Raw genomic sequence first — 14,609 nt, 5'->3', positions numbered from 1 at the left:
AAGTGCAAGAATTTAAGTAAACTATTTAATACATTCTTAAGAAAAGATGATGCAAATCACACGGTTTTTAATGTCTACAACACAACTTTAAAACCGCAAGGTACTGTGCAAAAAGTTTTATTTTTCCACATCACCTTATGCTCTGGACTTTGTTGTAACGCCCCCTGTGGAGAGAATATGTAATTGTTCCTGTTTGAAAAGTTTACACCATATACAGTCTATGGTTTCCACATATGCTACCGACTGAACACACTTTACTGTACGTTTCTAGTCTGAACTCTTTGATAACCAATTTTTGTTGCTTGAAATCTATTTTAGAACCTTATTTCTATGAGTCTGCATGCATAAGACAAACACCATAATTAAGTAAAAAAAGGAGACAGTTGATTATGTATGAAAAATACATTTATCATTTACTGAATATAAGACTACTACAAAGGCCATTCGCATGGCAAGTCTGGTCTGAAAATAGCAGTAGCTGTTCAATTGAATTACTTATTGTCAACGTCAGAAAGAAAGAGTGCTGAGAAGATTGAAACATGCACTTTAAGCCCTTAAGAACAAAACTGCAGCAGCTCATTTGCTAATCAGCATGTAGAGATTAACAAGTGTACACATTAGATGCATCGGTGGTTATCTCCGTGAACGACTGGGACCTTTGAATGGGTTATCCTGCATGAACAAAAGAAAGAAATGTAGAAGCAAAAGGATTAAAAAGTTAAGATAATCAGGTACAATTAATTTAATTATCAGTGTGAATATAACATGGATTAAGTAGATTTTTGCTAAGCATGCAACACAAAAAGAGATTAAGACTTCAGATCAGTTTTATGAAATGTAGGCCGATTTACATTTCACCAATAGAGAAAAACACACCCCAGCACTCATGATACATGCTACATCCTTTTCTCTGATCTCTTCTTACCTCATCATCATCACTGTCATCAAATGCCACTCCTTTAGTCGACTGGCTCTGGCTCTGAGAGCTGAACTTGGTGAAAGATGAAGACGATGATGCTGGTCTGTGGTGAGCAAGAGAAGAAGCCAGGGTAAAATATGCGAGTCAAAAACACCTCAAACATCTTCAATATGAAGTTAGCGGCAGAGAAGGTGTAAGCAGTACAAACAGCTGTGTGTCTGTACAGGTTTCTTAATGTATCCCACTGTCACACTGCAGACTGAGCACAGACATACCTTGGAGGAGGGCGGGTAGTTTTCATTGCAGGAATATCTTCATCCGAGTCGTCAATGGTCATCTGGAGAAGGATAACAATGAGAAGCACAGTTGGAGGATGATGCAGTTAACATACTGTCGTGGACTGTGGTTAATTAAGGCTTGACTTACTTCTTCTGCATAGGAATTGTTGGCTCCAGGTCGAGTTGATCTCTGTGATGGAGCTTGAAATGCTGAAAAATGAGAAGAATGGGTTACGGTGGAAAACTGATTTACATTTTATTATCAACGGTATAGAATACGATTTCTTTGAAACCTACCAGTGTTGTTTACTGAATATTTACTTGTGTTTCTATTGATCATCCCACTCACACACTCCTTCACCTTGCATAATACTCCTGCTTTGTGTTGCTGTTGAAGATTTCTGGGATCTGCTCCGACCAGCTGGCTTTGGTTCAGAGGCAGTTGCACCTGTATGGACGGATAAACACTTTCGAAAAAGTCTCCCTGAAGCACTTCATCATAAATATTCATATTTTTCGCTGCATTGCATTTATTGGAATCCAATTCAAATCGTATTTTTTACTGTCCCATTTAAGTGTTATGTACCATTTAAAGAACGTTGATTATATTATTTTTTGACAGTGCGAAGAGACAAACATCTCGTGTATAACTGACCTGCCAATGTTTAAATGCGGACTTTTAACACCAAGGTTCACTAGGGAAAGTACGAACATGGTCTGAATCATTTTAAGATGTGACTGAACAGTTCTTATGTTGTTAAAGAGAGTCTCCTACAAACACTCTATCAAACGACACAAATCCATAGATACTCATTAAAGTCTGTGTTAAATTCAACATGCTATGTAATACCTTTACCGGATTATGAACTATTTACAACATTTACAACATCTATTTACTACTATGTATGTCTCTGTGCCTTTGGTTGTGACAGACAATACATAAACTCACCTCTGCCCCTTCCCCGGCTCCCCCGCCCCCTCGCGCCTCGCCCTCTGCCTCGCGTCGGGGCAGCTAATGGGGCCATGTCTTCATCAGATTCCATAGCAAGATCACCGATATCTACAGGCTCATCCCCACGCTCCAAACGGTGAGCTTTAGCTCTGTTGATAGCCTGAGAGATAAAGCCCACACAGTTAAACAAAATAGACAGCACAACACTTCAGGCTTCTGTGAAAGATTGACTTACTTCTTTGATTTCATTCTCTTCCTCGGTTGTGTTCTTTTTGGAGTCTCTGAACCGCTGGATCTGAAAATGTAAAAATAAGCACTCTTATAATGACGTAGAACATCACCTCAGTCTTCCCTAATTTCTATGCCAACCCCCCCCCCTCACCTCCAGGTCTATATCCTGCTCCGTGGTCACTCCTCTGGCTTGGAGGTGCAGCTGTGTCTTCTCTAACTGGTAGGTAATCAGCTCCTCAATGGCGTCCTTCTCATCTTTGTCCACAAACTCCTGAATTGCCTTCCCCATGCCGTGCTCGGTCAGGAGGGACAGCTGCACGTTCTGAGAAGATATGCACACACAAAAAAGAATACATAGAAACAGTAGATGAAAACTAAAGTGTTATGGCACCCTGTAAGTGTTTGAATGTGAATCCATGTGTGTGCAGTACCTGTTCGGTTGCCTCAAAGTACTGTTTAACCAGATCCTCCACCCTTAGACCCTCAACTGCTGTGGTTTTTAACAGTTTGCCGTAATCAACATTGACCTCATCTGAAAAGCAGCAAGATGAAAACATGCTAAATGTACAATACTGGGCATCCAAATCAATAGTGTAACCTGTAGAGCCACAGCTGTGTGTGTGTGTGTCAGACCTTTGTTATCCTCCCTCTGTTCGCGGTGCCTGAGAAAGTGAATGACGTCTTTTAGGTTGGCTACACGGTCCACAAACTTCTGACTGAAGCGAGAAGTGTTGAACGGTTCAAAGCCCCCGCTATAGTCCACCTGATGAAGGCAGTGAAGAGGATACAAGTTTGTGTACTGCAATAGGAATGTGTGTGCACATGTTGAAAAAGTGTCCATCTTACTCTCAGACGAATAAGGGGTTTCTCTGGTGTGAGCGGACAACCAAGCCTTTCTCTTTCTGCTTGTTCTAACATCTCTGTGACCTACCAAATGACAGAAAGAATTTAAGATAACAGATGAGGGTGAATTAGAGAATGACCGAGCTGGTTCTGTACATTTGTTTGTGACTTTTAGTGTTACCTTTGCATAGCACAAGTCCTCCATCTTCTTTGTGACCTGGGGTGTTTCCGGTGTGAAGATGTCTTGGTAGTCCGCCAGCACCACGTCTTGGATGAAGAACTGGCGCACCGTCTTAAGGGGTATCTTTTGCATGTTCATCTTGCGACCCTTTACCCTCAGCAGCCCTACGTGTCTAGAGCCGTACAAACAGTGTTATGGTTACTTACATTATTCTTATACACATTGAGAATATACTATCCATTGTGTGTGTATTCATGTGTACTTCTTGATCGCCTCTCCAGGGGAAAGAGAGGTGGCTACAGAGCTGCCAGGCTGTGTCACGTAGAAGAGCTGCTGTTCATTTCTGGTGGGAGCAATCAAACACTCATGCTCGTGGCCCCACACCACCAAGTCAATAAAGTCATCCAGGAACTGCTCAGGGATGTAGTTAGTGGGACCGTGCTTACTCCTACAGAAAAACAAAGGAAAAACACACAAGATGTAGAGGAAAAATAAAGCTGTTTATATACGTTAACCACCAGGTATTGTATTTGAGAGATAATGCACGAGAAGAAAACAAAATGAATGAAAGCCTGCCTATTTTCACCTTCTTAAAATTAGTTTTACTTTTACTGCCTTTGTTTTTCTTTACACACAAATCTTGCATTATCGCAAGGAAGTACGCAACAGATTTTCAGTAAGCGGTATGTACAGAGGACAACATCTAATGTCTAATACTGTGACATTTTCTGTGGCTATTCTATCATGTACGACTTTTGGCTCTGATTTAAACTTTCCAACCACATAAACATGCACACACCTGTTCTGGTGGATGGTGAAGAGATTAAACCACTCATCTTGGTCTTCTTTGGGGCGAAGCATGGTTACCTGGTTGTTGACGAACATCCTGTACAAGCGCTCATCTGGGATAGAGCCTACACACACAATAATACATCATTTAGACCAAAGTATAATAATACTAATACTTTCAATAATGTTTGCTGAACACAAACATAGATGAAGTATATATATTACTAGTCTACCATGATACATATGACAGACACTTACCAAGACCAAATAGGGCTAACTTGGTGATTCCTTTCTGCATGAGGATGGGACTAATCTCAATCTTTTCCACTGAATGGGAATGACCAAAGTGATTGACAAGACCAGAAGCACTTATCAGATCCAACGCACACAAGCCTTCAGCCTTAAGGAGAAATAAAGTGACAGAAAAAAACCCGACAACTTTAAACGTGTACACACACAAATGAGCATATTAGCATATTAACGTCTTATGATGTGTCAAATAAGCGTATTAATGATGGACTCAACACTCACCCCAGTTGGGTCATCATGATTACCGTGAATGCTGAACACAGGAATAGAGATGTTCAGGTTTTCATCCTGATAGTTAACCCATGGAAACCTTTATCACAAATATAACAACATTAATGTAAAAAGTTTACAGGGTTTTGATACAATTACCTTACAAACAAAGCAGTACTGACTGGGTTGTGTTAAAGTTTACAGTCTGATCACTGAGAATGTTGAAGTTTATGGGTTTGTCTCCCATGCAGTATCGTCGAAGCATAGTGATGCAGCTGTGGAGGCATCGTCGTGACGGCTTGTTCTCATGGAACAAATCCCCACCCAGCAGGATGAAATCCACCTGCAGGCAAACACAGGAGTATGAATAAGCTGTGTGCTTTGAGAACAGTAGGACTTTGTTAGGGCTATTCGACTGAGATATACATTAATCTGATTTACTGCGGAGTTATACACATCTATCAACTTTTGTATGTACCTGATTTGTCTTGGCACATTTTAAGATTTCCTCAAGTGTGGTAAAAGAGTCATTGCCACGGATAGCATCCTTCTCGAGGTAACCGAGATGAATATCTGTAGCAATAAGGATCTTAAAAGTATCATCATCATCCCTAGTAAAAAGAAACAAGCACACACAAACACAACCATTACAACACGCAGCACATATACTATACTCTTTGTTCATTGGCACACCTTTTAAAAACAAACCAGCACAATCACCATATATGTGGTTTAAGGGAAGCTTAAACAAACTCACAATGTGGTGTCTGAGGACATGGTGATGTGGGAAATGAGATGTCACTATTGAAAGGTGGTCAGCAAAAGGCTCCTCCTGCAGAAAACACATAATAAAATCTTTTTAAACAACATATTCAAAGACACATTTACACATCGGACATTACGAAAAATTCTAATAGGTAATTATTTGTTAGTGCAAATGAAATGTTGATTTTTAAGGAGATAATATAAATTCCACCGATGTCACACTTTTCCTGGGGACTAATACACATACTATTTGGAGGACATACTATTCAGGAGTCCCTGAAGGAACAAGTTTACATCAGTCTAACCAACTTTTCACTTTACGATACACTTCCGACATAATGGTGTTGTATTCTTAGACAGCTAGCTAGCTAATTATCATAGTAAAGTCGTAGCTAACAGCAATATGGTAAGTAAAGTTGACGTTAGCTTTTACTTTTCCTACAGGTCTTCCGAGTGCTAGTTCTCAATGCAATAGTTAACACAATGTAACTTGTTTGTATAGGTCTTAACTTACATTAGGTAAGATAATTATTTGTATTTGCTATTGCTACAACGTGTGAGAAACACTTTTTGCAACCCACCTTCTCATGAACCTGTAAACATGTCAGAAAAATCCCGGCAAGACTTGCTCACCCCGCCTCCAACAGATGCATGGTAGTTATTGTAGTTTTAGTTTAAAATATCTTCGTTATCAAATGTAGAATCTCCGCTGTTGAAAAACTACACTTCCGGTAAGAGCAAATAAGAGCGTTTGTTTTATTACTCGGGTCGCGCCGGTTTGTCCTTCTCTCAAACATAACGTTAACTTGTATTTGTGTAGCACATCTGACGGGCGAAGCTGATATATATCATTCAAACCCATCCGAAACCCTTCATTGTGTTGCTTGTCAAGTGATGTTTTCTTTTGACAACCCATATTAGCACTGGCACCCCTAGCCTCGAAGCTTAGCTATCAGGATGTTTATCGGAATTAATTTTGATGTGGCTGTCATTATATTTTAATCCACCCTTAAAACATTTAGTATAATTTAATACGTTGTATGCACAAGCGAGGGAAAGTGGATTGACTACATTTCAATGGAGACGCTGTCAAAAACACTCGGTGCTGATGCTACGCGCGAGAAGGTAGTTGTAACGTTACTACACTTAACACTAATTTGAAATACTCCTATTTTGAAGCGTTAAAGGTGTAAGCCAGCGTTTATGGGGAGTTAGATGGACTATAAAAGTCACCCAGCAGCAGTTGCTACAACTCAGTCCTGTTGATGTTGCAGAACTAGATAGTATGCTGAAGTGTCCATGGTTTATATATTTGACTTGAGCTTGGCAAAATCATGTTGACATTTTTTCGGGAAGCATTCAAGTTGTAGCTCATATTAACTTCCCTTTTTTTGTTGCTGGTCATTGATCACATGCTACTCTCACTGAAATAGAAAACTATTACTCATTGAAAATATACTATAGAAATCTACAATATGTGCCGGCTATTGTAGATGCTGTTCAACATTTAGCCCTATTTTCTTGCAGGAGCTTTGTCCACCTCCAGCACCCAGGGGAGTAGTATCTGACAGCATCTCCCTCCCATCCTACAGAGAGTATCCTGCTCACCGTCCCTTCACCAGTACACTTGTGCATCACACAACCCAAACACGCACACATCTGTCATGTCGACCACCATCACCCAGCAAGGCATTCCCAGAGACCAACTGTACAGGTAACTTAGTACTATCTAAATATTTGTGTGTGTGTGTGTGTTGTTTTCTCTTTAACGAAGTTTCCATTTAGCTATTGCAGTGTTTCTGAACTCCATGGTTACAGCCTGTGTAACATGAAGCCACACTACTTGGATGTCTCAGTTTCACTGACATATATTCATTCTTTCACATGACCCTTCCTCTCTACCTATCCTACACTGCTATTCTTGCTCCCAAACCTTCAAATCATATCTGATTACACCACAACTACTATACTCCTGCTTTAAATATTTTCAATATATCCCCATATGCATCATATTCTTTAATATATCTCACTTACATTCCATGTGTAGAGATCCTATCTGCTCTGAGGAATCTCCAGGAAAAGATCAGGAGGTTGGAGTTGGAGAAAGACAATGGAGAGCTAAGGCTGCACACTATGGGGAAAGAGGCCTCGTCCACACATCTGCAGAGTGATAAAGTCACACAGAAATTCTTGAAGGATCCCAAAGACACAGATAGAGACAGAAATGGCAATCAAGGTGGGTATAAGAATAACATATTAAAACTGAAGGCTGCTGTGTGTACATTAAAATAATGTATCTTTCAATAGAATCATATTGTGAAGAAATCATATAAATAATGTACTGTTGAAAAGCCCACTTGGAACCCAAATGTTGGTTAAAATACATTTTGTGAAATGTTTTCCAACAGCAGTGGGCAGGATTTATATATACATATGGTTATTTAATCTATAAATATACATTGAATTAGCAGAAAACGTGCGATATTATGATATAATTTATTACTAAGCTAGGAAATTATCTAGATGGTTATAGAAGTTTTTGGCCATGTTGTCCAGCCTTAAACGTGTTGAATTTTCCTTTTATTCGTTATTTATTATAGTGTCTGAATGTTCTCCACAGTGTTGATCACCCACCTGGCTGCAGCAGAGTCTCGATGTGTTAAGCTGGAGCGACAACTGGATCACATGAAGAGGATGTTGCGCAGTGCCAAGGCCGACAGCCTGATCCAACAGCAGGTTAACCCAGTTCCTTATACACTTTGATACAACATTAATAAACATTAAAAAAATAAAACACACTAAACTCCCTCATGCTTTAATGCAATTTTTTTTAGGAAAAGCCTCTTGTGTGTATTATGTTGTGTACTTCCTTAATTTGTTCTACGTTTTAGGTTCCCGATGAGACAGCCAAGTCAGCTGATCCACAGTGTGACACACAGTCAGAGCGTGCCCAGTTAGAGAAGCTGGACCGACTGGAGCAGGAGTATTTTAGGCTGACGCGCACCCAAAACAATGCTACGGTACTGAAAAGCACACAGTAGAATGTCTGTTTGAGAAGTTACGCATGTAACGTTACTTTGGTGCTTTGGTTAAAATGTTTACATTTCTATGCAGATCAATTTACACTAATTCCTAATAGTTTGCGGGTCTGCAAAAAAAACTAAACAAAGCATTGATAATATTTAACTGTTGCTATTGTTATTATTACCACAATAATGATTTGTTGCGTGTGTCTGATTACATCAGCTGAAAATTCGGCAGCTGGAAATGAAACTCCAGGAGGAGGAGCACCAGAGAAAGCTTGTCCAGGATAAGGCCAATCAGGTAACAAGGACCTCATTTGTATTTATGTTGAGCTACAATTATAATTTATAATATTTTTTTACATTTTCTATGCCTGCTTTTTTGTTTATATGTTCCTCAGCTACAGACAGGTTTGGAGACCAACAGGATGCTGCTGCAGTCAGTGTCACCTCGCCTGTCTTCCAGTCAGTCCAAAGAGAAAAAGTCCCATTCAAAGGTAAAGGAGTAAGTAGAGGAGGTTCAAGGTGTTGTATCAGCATCCGCTGAGAATGTTTTTGAACTCTCGTCATTGTAAATGTTTAAACAAATGTGAGAAGACGGTTGAAATCAAGTGTTTATCTATATTGTTGGTGTATATGTAAAAGTTATTTTGAATCAAATAGAAATAAATGGTGTGTATTTCTAAGGATATCCTCATATGACTTAAAATGGTGAAAAGAAAAAGAAAGGAAACTATTTTCTTTGCTTTATTTCTATAAAACTCATTTTAATTTTATATTTATTTGTTGGTCAGAAACCAAAAATCAGTTGAATATTTAAAACAGTAAATGTTTGAATCATTACCTTTGATAGATTTACTGCTCATAAAACAATCCTCAGCTGCATGCATACTTTATACTCCAAAATGTGCATTTCTCTTGTTGACCTAATATTGGTAATGTGGATTTTTGCTTTCCAGAAATCTTCACCACAGCATTCTTCCTTCACACAGCCACACTATAGGCTGAGCCTTAGGGATGTACCTTTTGTTGCAGGAACGGTAGGTTGTGCACATAAGACTGCTTGTGGATATAGTGTTGGTTAAAAATATATTTGTTCAATATTGCATTTCCCTTACACTGGCTCTCTTCCTCCTCTCCCATCTTACTTTCAGTCGGCAGGCTGCAGCCACTCGGTCCGAGCTAACGTCCAGTCCGTTTTGTCTCTCCTGAAGCGACATCAGCCTCATCTCTGCAACAGCCGTGTCCTCTCTAACAGCTGTGAAACGGGTAGCGGGAGGGATTCAGATAGCTTCTTGTCTTCCTCCTCTGGCAGTGGTGAAGAGCTGTCAGAGCTTCTTCAAGCACTTCACGAGGAGCTGCGACTTATGAGCTTGTGAGTGAAGTCATATTCATATGAGCTCTAAGGAAGTGATTAGCATAGTTCGCAATGTTATCATTTATTTTTGCCGCAGAGAGCAGGAGGAGTTGATGAGGCAGGTAGAGGCAAGTGTTTCTGACCAGGAAAGAAAAGAACTCCAGCAGGAGCAGGAGAGGCTGCTACTGAAAATGGAGAGGAAAGGAGAGCAGATCAGTATGCTGTACAAACACAAAACACAGGTAGGTCTTAAAGCATAAACAATTCAGTTCACACAAACTATTCACACAATAAGTTTTACATTTTTTTTTTAACCTTTTCTCATCCCTCCTCTAGATAAAGAAGTTAAGGAAAGAAGGTAAATCCAGGCCGAACCGCAGGAATGAGGTGAGAGTGACGACCACAGTTTCCACCAGGGGTCGCTCTGGTGCAGCAGTCAATGTGAGACCAGGAGAGAGGAGCCAGAGGAACCTGAGGCTGCTGAGGGACATGAGGGCTCTGCAGACCTCACTGTGGACCTGAATCTCACCAGGACTGAACACACACACAGAACCTCAAGCTAATGTTGTTGGTGCTATACACCTACCTTTGGTTGTTATTTCACCTTCCACACAGTCCCTGACAGATAAACACTAAAGAATATCCTTTCATGAACATATCCCTCGTGGAAAATATATTTTTTACTGTTTGAGCAACATGCAACAGATCCAAAAAGTGTGGGTTTTAAACCATTCAGATGTTTATACCATTCCACCACCAAGTGCATTTTATCAAAAAAAAAAGGAAAATGGAGAGCTTTAATTGACTGATTCTTTATAAATACCTCAGAAGAAACTGTATTTTTTCATGAAGCATGTTTGCTCAAACATTTGGCTGTATCAGTTTTCTTTTAAATGAAGTCCTTCACCAGCAGAGGGCGTAGTAGTTATAGTTACAGCTGCACTGTCCTATACTGTAAGTGAAAATCTACCAAATAGTGCTGGAAACTATTAGATTTTCTTGTAGTTTTTGGGGGATTGGAAGTACATTTTACAGTACTGGATACCCTAGAAAGAAGAATATTTTTAGTTTTTAAAAATATTTTGTGTTGAAAGATTCCTGGGTTGATTAATAGTTACAGATCATAAAGTGGATGCAGGCACCGCCTCTAGCAGTGTAAAGAAACTGTAGTTATGAAATGGTTAAATCGATATGACTGTATGTGAATTACCTCATGTGCTGAAGGACCTAAAATACACTGTGCTGTACTTGTATTGCAGTCTCTATACAGAATGTGTGTATGTTGTTGTGATTATAACATTTATAAATATTTATACATTATGCAAGAAAATGTCAATATAGTTGGAAAATCATCGGTACATATTTTTGAGGGGGGATTCCATTTCTCTGAGTTATAAAGTATTTATGTTTGCATATGTCTACAGTACTGTTTTGTGTTGTTTTTTGGCTTTGTTTTTAGCAAACAGCATTAGCACATTGCATTTAATTCAAGATATTCCAATAACCCCCTGTGCCCTTGTACAGTACCTGTACCCTGCTGTGCTCCTGTTGGGCTCTTGGCTTTCACATAATTGTCGTTTTTACCTTCGATGCTGGTATCATGGACCACCATCGAAACTTCAGTAGACATCAGACCATAATAAAATCATAAGGATAAAAACAAAAAAATATCTGCAGATTATTACTTAACGTTTATAATTCATTATTTTATGCAAGACTACATTTAGCTTTATACCTTCAAGCAAACCAATGTAATTCATTGTGAGACAAAAGTAATGATAGTGTAGGAAACTTGTCAAATAAATCTGTAAATCCAATAATTAATGCATCACTTTCTGGTGTTTCTTTTTTCCCCCAAAAATACATTTTCTGCTTTAATCCTTTATTATGATACAAAATGTTTTCCGCCATCTAAAGGACAGAGAATCAACAGCTGGTTATGGGTGCCATGGAAACCAATTGAAGCAAATAGTGATGGTTAATGACAAATGGCTGATTACAAATAAATGATCAACCAAGGTGCAGTGCATTTGACTCATGACAATGCTCTTGAGCAGCAGTCATAGAATAAGAGCTTTTTTGTAGATGGTATCATTCTCCGTGAATTACATCAGATTCTTTGATCACCGTCTCTGCATTGTCAAAGTTTCCCTTAAGTAAAGATGGAAAATGTTTCTGTAGCAAATAAAGTGTTACATTTATGTAGGCAGTTTGCTTTGCGTGTGGATGTATGTTATTATTTATACCAAATATTAAATGCATTTTCTCTGTCAGTGATTAACTACCAAGTTTAACGACCACAGAAGGTAACAATTATTAAATGATGTGACTTCAATATTAATCTGCAGTATATCGAAGGAGAGGTAAAAGGGAGGTTTTTTTGGAAACTGCTTTACTTGTTAGCAATAGCCCAAAAGCAGATGTACATCCATTAAAAAAAAACTTGGTATTACAGTTTTATTTTTAAATGAAACTGTAACTATAATTGAATTATAAATGTGACAAAATAATCCATAGAACTGCATATATAACATGTAAAAACGTACAGTTTAAGTGCTGTATAGCCTAAATGTTCATGTTAATATGGATAACTATATACAATATATCTCCAAAGAGCTTTCTATACATGAAAGCAGATACTACTGTGTGACGTCTTCTGAAAAAAATACACTTTAAAGGATCACTGCTAAGAAAGAGGTCACATGTTTATACACATATGTGGCCCCTTGACAACCCATTTCAGTTTACATTGTGAAAATAAACAAAGGTGAATAACTAATGAGTGATTGCTCACAAAGCCTTAGTCACTGAACACAACTGTCCATAAATGAGCCGTCACCTGCAGGTGTGTCACTCTGAAACGTCACCCGGGTCAGGAGAGCAGTGCAGACATACGATCTGCGCTGCAAAGGGGCCCCATGTCTCATCACTGTTAACCCGGCCCGGATTGTGATGGCCAGATGAAAATAACACCTGTAACCAGAGTCTTCTGTTTGTGTGGTCAGGTGTGATAAAATCAGTCTGCTGGCTCACTCATTAAGAGCCCAATCCACACTGACCTAGAGGAAGAAGCTAACCTCAGTTCATGGGTGCATATTTGTCCACATCCAAAGTCTTAAATAGCTCTGCTTCCCTCAGGAATCTGTCTCAGTTATGGGAGCCAGCTCAGTGAATTTAGGCTCCTCTTGATGTTTGGTCAGAACTGGCCTGTTCGTGTAAATGTCATCCACAGGTAGAAGAAAGGTGACAGTTTTTACCTTTGCCCTGAAAGGTCAGAAAAATCGAAAATAGTTATGTGGCAACAGAAGTGCAACTTAGCAAAAGTTGACATTGGATTCAGTAGCCTACATTTGAACTAACCATTAATGGCAAGAAATGTAAAACAAATTTTATTCAAGAATGTTGCTGTAAGCTACATTACTGAAATGAGAAGTGCAAGACATGGCTATACTTACCTGTTTTTGTGTACATATTCCTGCAGGGAGTGTCTGTTAGTAGCTTTTCCCACATCTCCTCTGGCCGAGTTACCAAAGATGCCATTACCATGCTGAATGTCTCCTTGTAGTCTTCCCCATCCAGAATCACTGGGCTGTGCCTTGTCAGTCCTTCCCTCCGTCATGGTCACACCAGACAGGTTGGAGCTGATGGAGTACCTTCGGACAGTCATGACACTGTTCTCTGTGAAAAAACATGTTCATGGTGCATTGGAATTACAGATATAGATATGAGAAGTTCTGATGTCTAATTTAAATTTCACGTTTAATCTATTCCCTTATCTTTTTGATGAGAAGTCTTTCTAGGCACATTTAAAAATGTAACTTTTTTGTCTAAAAATCATTTCAGATGTTGCTGTGCATTTAAAGTTAATTTCTTTAAACAGGTTTCAGTAAAGATGCTTTTGAATTCATTATGGGAATAGTAGGATCTAATGTTTTTGATGGATCTATGCCCTTGCTTCTTAGATTTTGAGCATTCTTCGTTCATCTCTCTTTTGTGACCTCAATTTATTGTAAGTTTTATTTTATTAAAAGTCCAAAAACTCCACTATACAGCTGGAGTGTCCCTTCATAACAATACCCTACACCCTCCCTTAATAATTAGCTGAGGTGAATAAAAATATGTTTGGTACTGTTCTGACAAGTTTAAACCTCCTGTGCAGTAAAAAGTATTTTTTTCTTACCTTTGTATTGTGTCTCCAGAACTGGCGCAGACGCATTGCGCCTCAGGTTCACATACGGGTTCTCCAGCTTCCCTTCCCGCTTCCCTGCTGCTGAAGACCCCGGCCTGACTTCCCCCGGCTTGGCCCCATATCCTCGCTGACCGGGGTCTCCCCGCAGTTCGCGGTTCTCCGCCTCCAGCTTCTGGATGTCCTCGCGCATCTCAATCATGACCTGCGCCAGGCTGCGCGTGCTCTCCATGGCGCTGCTGTTGCGCTGCCAGTACCACGGCTTTCCAAACACCGGAGGGCAGTCGTGCAGGAGAAGCTCTCCGTGCTGCTGGGGTTTTAACATTGCTCCCAGAAGCTGTTGTGGTCCTCCCTCTGTGTGCCTCTCTCTGCTGTGTGCGTCTCAATCTCAGTCCAGATCTTGTTCTGGGGAGATTATGTCGCCTTTCACCACTTATACAGCTGAAATGGCTCCGGTGATCAGCCAGCAGCACACAGAGGATGTTTTATTTATCAGCCCCGGCGTCCTGTTTCAGGAAAACTAAGCAGGGGTCGGAAATGAAATCTGCACTGCACTGGAGCTTGAG

The 14,609-nt window shown here is 39.7% G+C and overlaps 3 protein-coding genes across 6 annotated transcripts; 1 reads left to right on the top strand and 2 right to left on the bottom strand.

Moving 5' to 3' along the window:
* Positions 1 to 11: 11 nt before the first annotated feature.
* Positions 12 to 6,117, bottom strand: mre11a (MRE11 homolog A, double strand break repair nuclease). 3 transcript variants are annotated; one of them, XM_063907326.1, is made up of 20 exons: positions 6,059 to 6,117; positions 5,470 to 5,544; positions 5,191 to 5,323; positions 4,895 to 5,055; positions 4,725 to 4,812; positions 4,452 to 4,593; positions 4,204 to 4,318; positions 3,667 to 3,852; positions 3,405 to 3,576; positions 3,227 to 3,307; positions 3,014 to 3,143; positions 2,812 to 2,912; positions 2,532 to 2,702; positions 2,385 to 2,444; positions 2,147 to 2,309; positions 1,547 to 1,645; positions 1,346 to 1,407; positions 1,195 to 1,256; positions 926 to 1,022; positions 12 to 672 (listed from the first exon to the last, which is right to left on the bottom strand). In XM_063907326.1, the coding sequence occupies exons 2-20, from the start codon at positions 5,487 to 5,489 to the stop codon at positions 634 to 636; spliced, it is 2,082 nt and encodes a 693-aa protein (XP_063763396.1). In that variant the 5' UTR covers positions 5,490 to 5,544; positions 6,059 to 6,117; the 3' UTR covers positions 12 to 633. The 3 variants fall into 3 exon arrangements, with proteins under 3 accessions (XP_063763396.1, XP_063763398.1, XP_063763397.1); XM_063907328.1 differs by having other exon boundaries at positions 1,559 to 1,645; XM_063907327.1 differs by lacking the exon at positions 6,059 to 6,117 and adding an exon at positions 5,992 to 6,013.
* Positions 6,118 to 6,255: 138 nt separating this feature from the next.
* cep57 (centrosomal protein 57) lies at positions 6,256 to 12,061 on the top strand. 2 transcript variants are annotated; one of them, XM_063907330.1, is made up of 11 exons: positions 6,256 to 6,602; positions 7,005 to 7,191; positions 7,525 to 7,713; positions 8,098 to 8,213; positions 8,369 to 8,497; positions 8,724 to 8,803; positions 8,895 to 8,997; positions 9,460 to 9,540; positions 9,655 to 9,875; positions 9,955 to 10,099; positions 10,194 to 12,061. In XM_063907330.1, the coding sequence occupies exons 1-11, from the start codon at positions 6,555 to 6,557 to the stop codon at positions 10,377 to 10,379; spliced, it is 1,485 nt and encodes a 494-aa protein (XP_063763400.1). In that variant the 5' UTR covers positions 6,256 to 6,554; the 3' UTR covers positions 10,380 to 12,061. The 2 variants fall into 2 exon arrangements, with proteins under 2 accessions (XP_063763400.1, XP_063763401.1); XM_063907331.1 differs by having other exon boundaries at positions 6,258 to 6,602; positions 8,724 to 8,801; positions 8,902 to 8,997; positions 10,194 to 12,060.
* LOC134880461 (uncharacterized) lies at positions 11,704 to 14,368 on the bottom strand. Its single transcript, XM_063907404.1, has 3 exons — positions 14,038 to 14,368; positions 13,313 to 13,535; positions 11,704 to 13,121 (listed from the first exon to the last, which is right to left on the bottom strand). The coding sequence occupies exons 1-3, from the start codon at positions 14,366 to 14,368 to the stop codon at positions 12,992 to 12,994; spliced, it is 684 nt and encodes a 227-aa protein (XP_063763474.1). The 3' UTR covers positions 11,704 to 12,991.
* Between the last annotated feature and the right edge of the window lie 241 nt (positions 14,369 to 14,609).

The sequence above is a fragment of the Eleginops maclovinus genome, chromosome 18, assembly GCF_036324505.1.
Source record: "Eleginops maclovinus isolate JMC-PN-2008 ecotype Puerto Natales chromosome 18, JC_Emac_rtc_rv5, whole genome shotgun sequence".
In the NCBI taxonomy this organism is placed as follows: domain Eukaryota; kingdom Metazoa; phylum Chordata; class Actinopteri; order Perciformes; family Eleginopidae; genus Eleginops; species Eleginops maclovinus.
This window is presented reverse-complemented; position numbering and strand designations above follow the sequence as displayed.